The sequence below is a fragment of the Augochlora pura genome, chromosome 4, assembly GCF_028453695.1.
Source record: "Augochlora pura isolate Apur16 chromosome 4, APUR_v2.2.1, whole genome shotgun sequence".
NCBI classification, from domain to species: domain Eukaryota; kingdom Metazoa; phylum Arthropoda; class Insecta; order Hymenoptera; family Halictidae; genus Augochlora; species Augochlora pura.
The window spans coordinates 15,917,291-15,929,637 of NC_135775.1; the positions used below are offsets into that span (position 1 = coordinate 15,917,291).

General features: G+C 33.4%; 1 protein-coding gene across 1 annotated transcript in view; it reads right to left on the reverse strand.

Moving 5' to 3' along the window:
- The window catches only part of Nplp1 (Neuropeptide-like precursor 1), a 43,978-nt gene that overhangs the window by 13,509 nt on the left and 18,122 nt on the right, over positions 1-12,347 (reverse strand). The window contains exons 2-5 of the mRNA XM_078177898.1: positions 4,044-4,504; positions 3,090-3,101; positions 1,238-1,560; positions 165-626 (exon numbers count right to left, since the gene is read on the reverse strand). Of these exons, the coding sequence (XP_078034024.1) occupies positions 165-626; positions 1,238-1,560; positions 3,090-3,101; positions 4,044-4,504 (1,258 nt within the window). The remainder of the gene's footprint in view (positions 1-164; positions 627-1,237; positions 1,561-3,089; positions 3,102-4,043; positions 4,505-12,347) is intronic.

The window sequence follows — 12,347 nt, forward strand, 5'->3', positions numbered from 1 at the left end:
AGAGAAAACGTAGGGTTTAGAAGTTCTCTGCTGTAGTGGCGGGAGTTCTTTTACCCCTTGTATTTGGGGTAGGGTGAGGAAGTTAAAAGGTTTCCGATCGAATCAAATTACGAGACCTCTTAAAGAACAATAACGTAATTATGATTGAGAACCGTCGTACTTACCCATGAACCTTTTTTCAGTATTCAGATACTGATCGCCCAGCGCCTCCATCATTTCCTCGTAATCGAATCCGTTAGTGTTTTGCATTACTGGCATCGGGTACTCGTCGGAGAAACTGAACTGTTTATTAGGCCTTCTGTTCGCAGAATCGATCCTTTCGTACAACCCGTCGATCGTCTGCGAATCATTCAGCTTCTCGTCTCCGTAAACATCGCTGTCGTAATTATTTTGTTGCGCGAGTACCGCGTTCGCGAGCTCTTGAATGTTCGCTAGGTCGTTTCTTGCTTTGAGTTCGTCAGCCAGCGATCTACCCTGGCGAGAAATGGTTCTCAAGATCACGCTGGTCGGAACGGAGATGCCTCTCTTCAAAGTAATCGGCCAGGCTCCGTTCTTTGCCAAAGAGGACACGCTTCTTTTTCCGTGCTCCCGCGTCTGATAGTCACCGCCAGTCCGAGATGAGGAACCTGTGGTGTTGTTTTCATTATAAATTGGTATAATTGGATGATCGAATGATGCGAGGGAATCTATAGTTCATTTATCGAATGATTGAATAAAATATGAAACATTAAAGTTAATTCAAAACGGTAATTATATACTTTAACAATTTCCTACTGATCTTTATAACCTTGAAGTATGCTCGCAAGATCATCGTATATCTAGACTACCTTCCTTAGAAACCATAATGCCTGAATATTCTTACCAATGTTCGATAGACGGATGTTTCTAGATAATACAGTGATCTTTAAGATATTTTTTTAATATAAATAATACAGAAAGGTGCGAGCGTGTTCCTATTACGGAACATTGTTTCATATTCCATGTCCTTATTTTAGAACGCCCATTTGAGATGCCCGATCCAAAATAGAGACATCGAATACGAAACTCGGATGCCAATTGTTTTACAAAGCACAATGATCAGATTGATGTGAATACATGAACAGTATAGTCTTATTTAGAAACACCGATATTCGAATAAATATTTTTTACAGCTGATTATTTCATCTGCGTGAGTCAACTTATAAAGAAGAATGTTAAAAAATATAGATTATATTTTTATTAGAATTATATACAGTACCCAGATTTTGTTTTGCATGTGGAAGTCCGTAATCTCTGGCTAAGGCTCCAACGTTTCTCTTGCCGTTCTGAGGTAACGTATAAGTCCTGGCCAGGGATGCAACGTTCCTTTTCCCCACGACTGGTACCATATGCTCATCGTCATTTCCATTGCCTTGGAAGTCGTGATATCTTGCCGATAACACCCAATCGCCACTGTACCATGGTAACGCAAAGTTTTTAGCGCCGGAAGTTCTCTTTTCAATTACATAATCTGGTGCGAAAGCATCCGAATCCAAGATCGGTCGGGGAAGAATTCTGGGACTGCTCGGCGCGGGTTCGTCGCTATGCGAAAACAAATTTTCAAGATTATATTCTGTTCTGTTATTATATACATATTCTATTATATTCTACTATCTATTCTACTCTACAGAGCGTACCATCTGATTTTTACATCTAATTCGCGTCATTGATGTCGCCAGGAAAAAATATGCCGGATATAAAATAGCAATAGAACGTGGCGAGCAAAATAACGAAAGCGAGCAAAGCGTGGACAACTAACGCGCTAATATCTATACAAGGTGTCCCGTAAATCGTAGTATAACCGGGCAGGGGGTGATTCTACATAAAAAAAGAAGAAAATATTTTGGTATAACATTTCTTCATCCCGTGCTCCGTTATCGTGATAATCGACTTCAAAGTTCGTTCAACTTGTAAACCATTTAATGCAATTCGCTTGTCGTGTATTTCACTGTATAGTCGCAATAAATTTAATTCCTAAATTTCCCCTCGGAATTGCCGTTTCAATATCCAAGATTTTGAAACAGTTCTGTTGTCGTACGTAATAGATAAAAAGAATATACCCCGCCTAAAGCCAAAACTAGAAACAGCAGTTCTACAGAGCCGAATTGCCAGCAACTATGAAACGAGCCACAAGGCTGGAATAATTGTATCTCCTTTTCCCAAATTGTCTATTATTGTTTACGAGCTGAGGAACAATTTGAGAGAATTTACTGTAACCCTAAATTCGGTAGATTTTTGTTAAAAAAAACTAGAGCAAACGTGTTTGAAAAAGGTTTTGATGCGGTGAAATGACAGAAATGACACATTCCGCAATGCAACGCATAAACAAGACGAACGCGAGTCTCTATTTCATCCGCAACACATCCTTTGTCCAATCGTCAACTCCATCTCATTCACAATAGGGTATAGCTTCTATTATGACTAGACTGCGGACTTTTGTGGCAAATAAAAATTGTCTGCATTAGTTGCAAGAAATAGAAACTAAATAATGAGTTAATTCTTTTAATAATTACTTGAAGTCATAATTTCGTGCCGATTACTGTTACCATTTTTTTAAAGTTCTGTGGACAGATAATTTTGGGATGATCAAAATTTCATATACCTCGTGAGTTATAGAGAATAAATAAACATGCCACAAAAAGTATGAACAGTCGCGGCACGAACTTATGACTCGACCTAATAAAAATAGGATACTAACATTTAAAAATTCTCTAAGTCTAATTATCACTTAGGATTTTATGCCTGATATGTATTTAGACTTTAGACCATTTCTTTTGAATTACAATAACAAGATATAGCTTCTATCATGACTTAATATTTCAAATAACCAGTATTTAGACTGTCTACTTTCATATAAAAATGAGTATGCTTGTTTCTTTACTAAAATACAGGATAATAAAATTTAACACTAATCTGGATGTAGAAATACATATGGAACGAACAATAGATTTATGTAAATTGGGGAACAAGTATACTCGATGTGCAAATGTTAAGTAGAAAAACATTAGAACGAACGAAACTACATTATCCTCGAATATGTAAATGTTCTTACAAAATACGTTTAAACTTACATGTAACGTGGCCTGTTGTAAAACATTCGGACAAAAATATTTCCATTTAAGTCATGTTATAGATACGCACACCACTTTATAGTGATAGTAGTATACTTATAAAATGGTTTGCAGTTACAAAATATTTAATTTTCACACGTTCCTTACAAATAATTGCGTAAACGATATCAAAATAATGTTTCACTTCTATTTCACGTTTCAAATAAACAAATTGTTTTTTTATTTTATCCTCGTCCGTCTCCAGTGCCAATTCGACATTGAATTTTCTTTCTTTAACACGAAGTATATGTATCTATCATTTCCAATGAAAAAAACATGTTACTATATAAACACATGAATTCGAAAGTATATCAATTAATTTAACAAGTATGAATTTCACAAATAAAAGACATATCTTCTCGAACAACGAACAACAATAAAGTTGCTTTGTTATATGCAGTGCAAGCAAGAAAATAAATTACGCAAGGAGAGGGGGCAGGAGACGCGTGCGCGGGATTTCCACACTGTGGTGCGGCACGTCTACCGGGTGAACACTATAATTTTGAACTAAGGTCAGATATCGACTTTAAGTCGCGTCGCGATTATTTTCCTGTCCGCACTGGTCATAGGTGATTGTCAATAATAGTAAAGGACAGAGCGAAGATACCAAAAAAGCAGTTTGTCCAGAGAATTATTTCATTCTATGTGGAAAATGTTACAAGAAGATTACGTAAATATGATCTCCTTTATTTGCAAAAACATATTGATAAGAGAAATTGTTTGTCTCCTACATATATTTATATTTTACGATAGTATCAATTTGACAAACGAGGGATGAGTACATTACCTGGTACAAGGCCGGATTACAAGAGAAATAGAAAGAAACCAAACGTTTCGTAACATCCAGGAATAGAGTATAGTTGAACGATAAGGAACGCACGAAAATCAAAATAGTGACCAACAAAAGTTAATTACCTGGAAACCATAGTTCTCTTCTCTTCATCGTCTTGGTTTTCTCCAAGGCGGTCTTGCAAAGAGATCGGCAAATCATCGTTTTTGGCTAGCATCGCGATACTTCTTTTTTGAGAGCTCGGTAGCGGCAAGCCTGTGTCGATTTCTTCGCTGTCGTCCATGTAACGTTCCAATATCTCCGGTAGTTTTTGCGTCCGTCCGAGAACGGCTAAGTGTCCGCGCATAGATGGGTCTTTAAACAATTCCAAGTAAATTCCAGCAGGTATGCAGATTTCCATGTCGTCGTCACCTTCCTCGGTCAGAGCCTTTAAGTGCGCCATGTCGTTGCGGTTTTTTGCGTCCTGAATCACCTTCGCCGTTCTTGAATAAGCTGCTAAATTGAATCTAACTTCCGGGAGACGTGAGAGAGCCAGAAAAGCTCTCTTAGGTATGCACTGCGCGCTCTCCGCATCCTGACATCTCACCTGCGTCACGAAACGGTATGTCTAATTACTCACTTATCACTATCTCATGGCATAATATTATTAATATCTGTACTATTATTCATTTCTTTTACGCCGTAGTGTGTTTTCTAACATAAAAGTAAAATAAAACATGAAAGTTTCATAGTAAGTGGAATAGGTACACGAAATATGTACATACGTACATAGTTGATACATACAAACCTAAACATAATCTCATGAAACGAGATTGGTGAAAATAGAAAGTGCAATACAAATAAAATTAATAGCAAAAAGGATAAAACAGGAGAAACTAGAAGGAATGAAGAAAAATAAATTAGAAGCGAAAGGAAGGAAATTCAAAATCAATGATCCTCAATGAACACTAATTTAGTTAAATATCGATCAAAATTAATACTCATGTCAATGAATTATTTCAATTATTGTTATCCTTAATTTATAAAAAAAATTTCCTGTAGTAAATATTAGCAATCCTTATGAGTAATGGCCTTGTCTCTTTAATATTGCATCGTATTACTATACTGGTAATATATGCAAGAGAAACATTGTTGCTGAGATATTACTTAATCCTAGGATCTCCGTTAAATCCATCCTGTAACTATGAACCTGATGGGTATTAATCCGTGTACGGAAGTTGTGAAGTGGATTTAATACAAAATTCTCATTTAGCACTTAAGAAACCTAAATTACGCTAATTAAATTTCATTTGAGGGTGTGGTATTTCTTTAAATGATAACAAATCTACTGATATTCGTATGTTATGTTATATGAATATTAATAACAACGGTTTACTACAATCGAGAAAAACTCGATAATTTTGTTATCGAATGAAGTTGACGCGATTATATCTTTTAGTTAAATTAATGAAAATATTTGACACTAGTCCGATTAAACTTTGATAGAATCTTATGATCTTCTTAGAAACAGTTGCATTTTTATTTCTTTAAAACCAGAACGATCTTTTTATTTAGTTACATTCGCATTTTTTCAGGAATGGTATTCCAACCATGTCAACATTCCTTTTTAAATGTACAGCATAACTGAGATCATTTAAATAAATATTTTAATATAATAAACTAAATAAATCGAGAAAAGGGAAAACCATAGGCAAGAATTAAACTATAATGTACCATATGTTCGTATATGCAGATACAAATTTAAGAGTTATTTTAATGAACAAAACTTAGCAATTAAGACAATTAATAATTACTAAGTATCGCGTAGGTTCTTTAATAATATTATGTTATGCATAAAATAAGCCAACAAATTCCAGATGTAATTTTAGTTTCAAATTATGCAGATAAGTCAACAATATCCAAGAACCCGTGTGTCATATAAATAGGTGTTATAATCCAAAACCGATACACCGTATCCTCATATTCTCATTTCACGCTTCCTAACCAGTCAGCGATCCATTACAAAATATTCATAAGCAGATAAGACAATCACGTCAAATCAGAGTGCATGACACTGTAAAATATTTAGTTTTCTATTTAAATAATTCGATATTCAACCATATTTTAATAATAAGACAACAAACACTTTTATTGTCTGGTTTAATAAAATCCATAGATGAATCATTTGCTACGTTATATGTCATCAATAATATGTACGTACTTAATTAATTATTTATGAGTTTATTTGTTGTTAACTTGTTAATATGTTTGCTACAGTAACCTAAGACTATAGCAATTACAATAAGTTGTGTAGTTTATATCTCTATAATATCAGAGACAATTGACACTTTTGAGAAAAATATGTGGTTGTAAATGGACTTTCAATAATATTAAATTAAATTGATATAGTATCCAACGCGAGACTCGAATAAAACAAGTATCCTGGTCAGGAAAGGACATCCCGATTTTCGTGACACAAAAGATACGCAAAGTGAAGATAGTATGGTTTAAAAACGAAAAATTCATAAGCAAATTTTTCGTCCTTCATTCATCATTTGAATTCATGCTACTTTCGCAAGAAAACTCTCGGTGATATAGCGAATTTTATCAAGCCTCTTGGCTGTAGAGTCTAGGGTGATTAGGGCTCTACGAGCTGGAGGTTTTTGTAGTGGAAAAATTCGAGCTACGGTCGATCACAGTCGATCATGCGTACATATGTGGTCCTGCACGAATAGAACATGCATACCCTTGATCCCCCGCAGTGCACTCCAAAGCAATCCCTAAAAATCCTACGATAAAAACCGGTTGTCATGCGCCAGCGAATGCTAACCGAAAAATCACGTGTATTCTGAAAGAGCAGCAATATCATTTCAGAATGCTTTTGGAAATAGAAATAAAACAAATTTGATTTTTAGACAGGCCTTCTGCTAGTATTCTACTGTTTTCTTCATTTTATGAATGTTTATTAAATTTTACGAATGTCAATTTTTTATAGTTCCATGCAACATTGTTACCTATTTATATTTTTTAATATTTTAGTTATAATTTACACCTATCGATAAAAATTAAGAAACATAGTACATGAATTTGGTTGTAGTAAGTCTTCATAAAGAGATTTCTATTGTGTAAACGAAAATATTAATTTTATTTCTTATAATTTTTAAGTCTTTATCTGATGTTTGCATCTTTTATTCTTTTGATATTGTTATCACTTATTTTCATTTGTCGTGCGCAAATTAAAGGAACAGACAGAATTAATAATACGGATTTTATAATCGCAGAATTTCAACGTAGAAATTCAATTTCCACGTAGAAAACAAATGTTATACGTTTACCACGTTGATCTCACCGGATTCGTTCAAGATAATTTACGAATCGCTTGACGGAAATCTCCCCGGATTAAAGAGCTTAATTAATCTTTATCAAAGTTGAATGGCGGCACAATTAGCGAAATATTATTAGGATAAAAAAGATCCTCTCTAAAAGCGCGTATACTACTTTCGAGCAATTTAATCACCGTTGGGATTTTCTGAATATGCAGTTCAAATATTTGCAGCTGCTTTTGGGTGCGTTGAAAGTTTCATTCAACTTTCACTTGATCATTGAAAATTAATCGTACAGACATGATCCCCTGTAGAGCACGATTTTCAACGTTCTTATTTATTTTGCTCATGGTATTTGTTAACTAAGCCCATACATTTACCCGTGACTTTTAACTTATTTCCCGACAAGCGAGCGAGTTCAAATTTTGCGCATATTTTGTGGAGATAAGAAATGAAATTATAATGAAAAAACATGAAATGATAATATTGTTTTGAATTTTGATAAAACGAACTTTTGCTTGAGATTTGTTACGCAACGAATAGTGTAGAATATCCATTAATGTAGAAAATAATTATTGTTACGAGGAGCCTAAAATAATTGTGCTGTGATTTTAGGTAGATATTTATTATGATTGTACAAATTCTGTAAGGGGAAGGAGAAAAGACGTGGGAGCAACGAAGAGAGTAATTAGAAGTAATTATGGCGCCACTGCGAAAAGTAAACGTCGGAATCTCGTAAACTGAAACGATGGGAATGTGCAATGATGCAATGTTGTAACAGAGGCCTAGCGTGTAAAGGACAATGCGTGACATCGACCTTAAGCCACCCCAGCCTCGCAAAACGGGAGATATTCTTCTGTATTACGAGGTTAGTAACGTGTACGGAAAAACCGAACCGATGGAACCACCGCGGCCGCCAGACTAAAGAAGAAAACGTCACAAGATTCGGCAAAAGTAAAATACGCAGTTCGGAAATCCGGAAAAGAGCAGTAAAAAGCCTGGTAAATTAGTTCCCCCTCTTTTAAACTTCCCCACAGGTAGTTGGCCAAGGAGGTATAGCGGTTCGCAGAAACGCTTCACTTCGTCTTTGGCAGCCGAGCCGTAATATACGTTCGAGTAGTAGTAGAAGTTATTTTATTACCTCGCAGAGAGTGATTTTTTATTTTGTTCATTAACAAGCTTAAACAATTCTTTTCACAAAATTCCTGTGCAATTTTAGTATACAATTTTATTTTTTAAATTATAATGTAGTTGTAACGTGTGCTCTCTTCTTTTCACATTCACCGTGAATATGAAATCAAAACCGTGACATAAGAACAATAAATAATAACAAGAATCGTTTATTTAAACGCGAATTTGCAGAAACATATAGATCCAGTGCATCATGTTGTAGTATACTTACACGATTAATAAATAATAAAACTGTTTAAAATATAGGTGATTAATTAATAAATGCTTGTCTGTATAATGATTTCTAAATGTGACACGTCAAGTGATTTGTATCAAATAATTTGGATTTCAAGAGGAAATTAAATTTTCGTAATAATTAATTAAACGAAATATTCTAAATTAAATGAAATTTGCGCCTCGCTTAGTTAATTATTATTACAAGGCCGAGGAGGACGCTCCGTTGTAATATTCTTGGAACACAGTTCCCTATGCTTATCAAGAATATGTCTCATTAAATATGTCCCCCTCTCTCCTTCGCCCCGATCCCGCAGCATACGCAATATTGTTCTTGTCTGCCTAAATTATTATACCGTGACAAAGTTTCGTTCACCTTGAAACGCATATTCCAACATAATATTTAATGAAACTACCGACTAATAAACTGCGTTCAGCGTCGAAATTATGGAACAACGACTGCGACCATAGAATCTGAATTAATTTATATTATTTATATTAACATACTACTGACAATGCTATAAGTCGTATATATTTCATTCAGTCAAACAGAAATTTCTTTCTTCCTTTGCTAATTTCAATGAGCTGAAAATAATGTATACATGACCTTAAATCTTTCTAATATTTTTATTATTTTAAATTTATCCATTTTTGAAATAAATGCATAAAGTGCACAGTCTATTGATTTTATTTGAAATATTTTTAATAATTCAAATTCTTAAGACACAACCGCATTGTGAATTCACATTAAGCCTTATATAAATGTTATAGATATCTTGCTATCGTTCACTTTATATATCTGTTAGAGATTGAACGATATGCATAGCATGATCGGTTTACTAATATCATTTGCTGTCCATTGTGCACTGCTGTCGCGATATTGTTACGTACGACGTGTCAGTGGAAATTCTGTGAAATTCGTGTGACAAACTCTGAGAGCTTTACAACATTTGTAATCCGACTTGTATAACGTGATCATTATAATATGATAGGAAACATAACCAAAGTACAATTACCATTTCATTCATAACTATAATATTTTGTGGTTATTCTATCTAAACAATTTTGTCAAGCTAATTAAATAACAACAATTTCATAACACACGTTTGACTTTAAAACCATTTTGAATCTTTGAAAAATCTTTCGAACAGTTTTAAAATATTATACATAATTATATATTCCAAAAATTCAGCAAGTAAAAGCTGTGAAATTGATGGTAATACTATTGTACAATTAATATGCAAAAATTTACTACAGAGAATGGGAAAACCGTTACGATACAGTGATAGTGACTGGTGACAACTGAGAAAGCGTTTTCCAATTCACTGAAACGAGTTTCTGCATGAGATACGTTCGACACGCAGTTCTTATTCCGTTGAAGATTGAAAGACGCGTTCCGCATTCTTTTCGTGTTTTCTTCCGTTAAGCATTTTTATACACTTGCGACAGGACGATCAAATATAAAAATACATCCGCCATTGTGTGAAACTGTTTTTGCGTTAATACTTAACGTAAATATGAATATATTCATAGCAAGTAATAATTGCAATATTAAAAATTAACTTAAAACAAATAAATATAGCAAATTAAAAAAGAAACTATTTTCAACATTTTTCTCAATAATAATAACAATCCACGATATTTAAAATTAGAAATTATTGATAAACATGAATGAATATTAGTATTATTCGATACTTCATTAATAATGATGAAATTAATTTAATTCAATAGCTTGTTTATTCTGTTCCTGTTTTAGACAAAAATAAATGTATTAAATTTATTTTATTACTTTATTTCAGTGTAGATTTCGCTTATCTCAATTAAGAATAAATGATAGAATAATTCGTACTATAAAAAGTACTCTCTATCATATAAATGTCTCTCAACTTTAGTTTTGTTTATGAACTGATATTAATCTTGAGTAATGCAAAACTATTTTTATCGGGAGCTAGAAATTTGTGTAGTCATGAATATTAGTATCATAAAAATACATTTATGAGAAGTAAAAGTTATCCCTAAAGTTTGAATAAAAAATGACATTTTATTTCCAAATAAGAAATAATAAATAAATATTTGCGGAATTATTTAAATGATTTTTCAATTAAACAGTAATTTCTTATTTATAATTTAAAATAAAATTTGTCGAACTCTTACGTTCTTTGCATAACGATTAATACATAATTTTGGTTATAGTTTCCATCAAGATTATGTTAACTTTCGAATATTTAAGTTTCTATAAAAATAATTAATCTTTCTACGAAGATTAGTATTTAATATGTATTGAATGCATATAATAGATATGTATTTAAAAATTCCAAAAAAAAACATTTGTAAAAACCTAATGTCGAATTCAGTATATCTTTTTTGTCCGAAACGAGTTCAGATTGAGATCGAAACTCCGTTTGAACATTATTGCAGCATTACCTAACATTGATTACAATACCCTGTGTTTGAGAAGTTGTCGGTTAACACTGAAAGATCAGGGTATGCAATTATTTACGGTTGTCAGGGACAGTGTCGACCAAGCTTCGCTCGTGCGTACATCGAGCTTCGCCAACTCTGTTAAGGCCTCTTCAGACACGTCCAGTAGTTTAGTAGAATGGCGAATAGCTACTACTTACTACATACTACTAAATGATTTAGCACGCTAAAGAAAGTCTGGCATAGCACAGTTGATCCACCCAATAGATCTAAATACTTGAATAAATTAGTTAATCTATAAACCTAAATCCTAGTGTCCACGTCCATACAAAATACAATGACATGAATAATTCAAGGTAACTTTTACATTTTTAATGGTATGTAAATAATAACTTAACAAAATATCGCATTTGTGTATTTTTATACTGAAAATAATAGAAAATAAAGACATAGAAATATAATTTTCTTCTTTTCTTTTCTTGTTTAAATGTTAGTAAAAATGTGAAACTTTGAGTTTACAATTATTCGTAACACTGTAGGTGACTCCTTTTATCTGAGACACCCTGTATATTTAACAAAAGACGACAAAATACGATAGTTGAATATTTTTATTCTATTTTCCGATTTTTTATATGATATTATGTTAAGTTTTCGTTTATCAGTAACAATGCTCCTAACTTGTGTCAGATAACATTTGTGCATTGAAATACGATGTTGAGCCAAAAAGTTCTGTACACATGTGTTACTACAGAAACAAAATACCTGCGTACAGATTGCTATGCTGCTACCATGGGAAGGATATCAGTGACTTTGATAAATGGAAAAAGTTCGTTTTACACCTTTGCAAACAGAGAGGTATTTCTGCTCATGGCTGACGTCCCGTGTGCAATATTCACTGTAAATGTGTCGGAAATTATTTGAGTTAAATATCCATGGCATTTCGGATATTCAGGTTTCATAGCCTCCGTGGCATGTGTGGCTAGATACTCCATCACTTTGATACTTGTTGACGAACTTAATAACTAGATCAGGTAGGATGTTAATCGCGGTTCTATAGAATGTAGTTTAGGCAACGATCATGGTGCCACCCACATCGCATACGCTGGGTAACAGCTCGAGTAATTAGCAGAAACTGGGAAGCAGGAAAATAAGTAATGATATCGATATTAACACTTATTGAACAGTGGAGCGTTTGCTTTAAAGGATTATCCTAGTGAAAACTTTTGAAAAATCAGTCATCTTTTTCATATATTCTTTAAGTATATAATTTCAAAAATGCATCTCTGGAATCTTACATGTGGG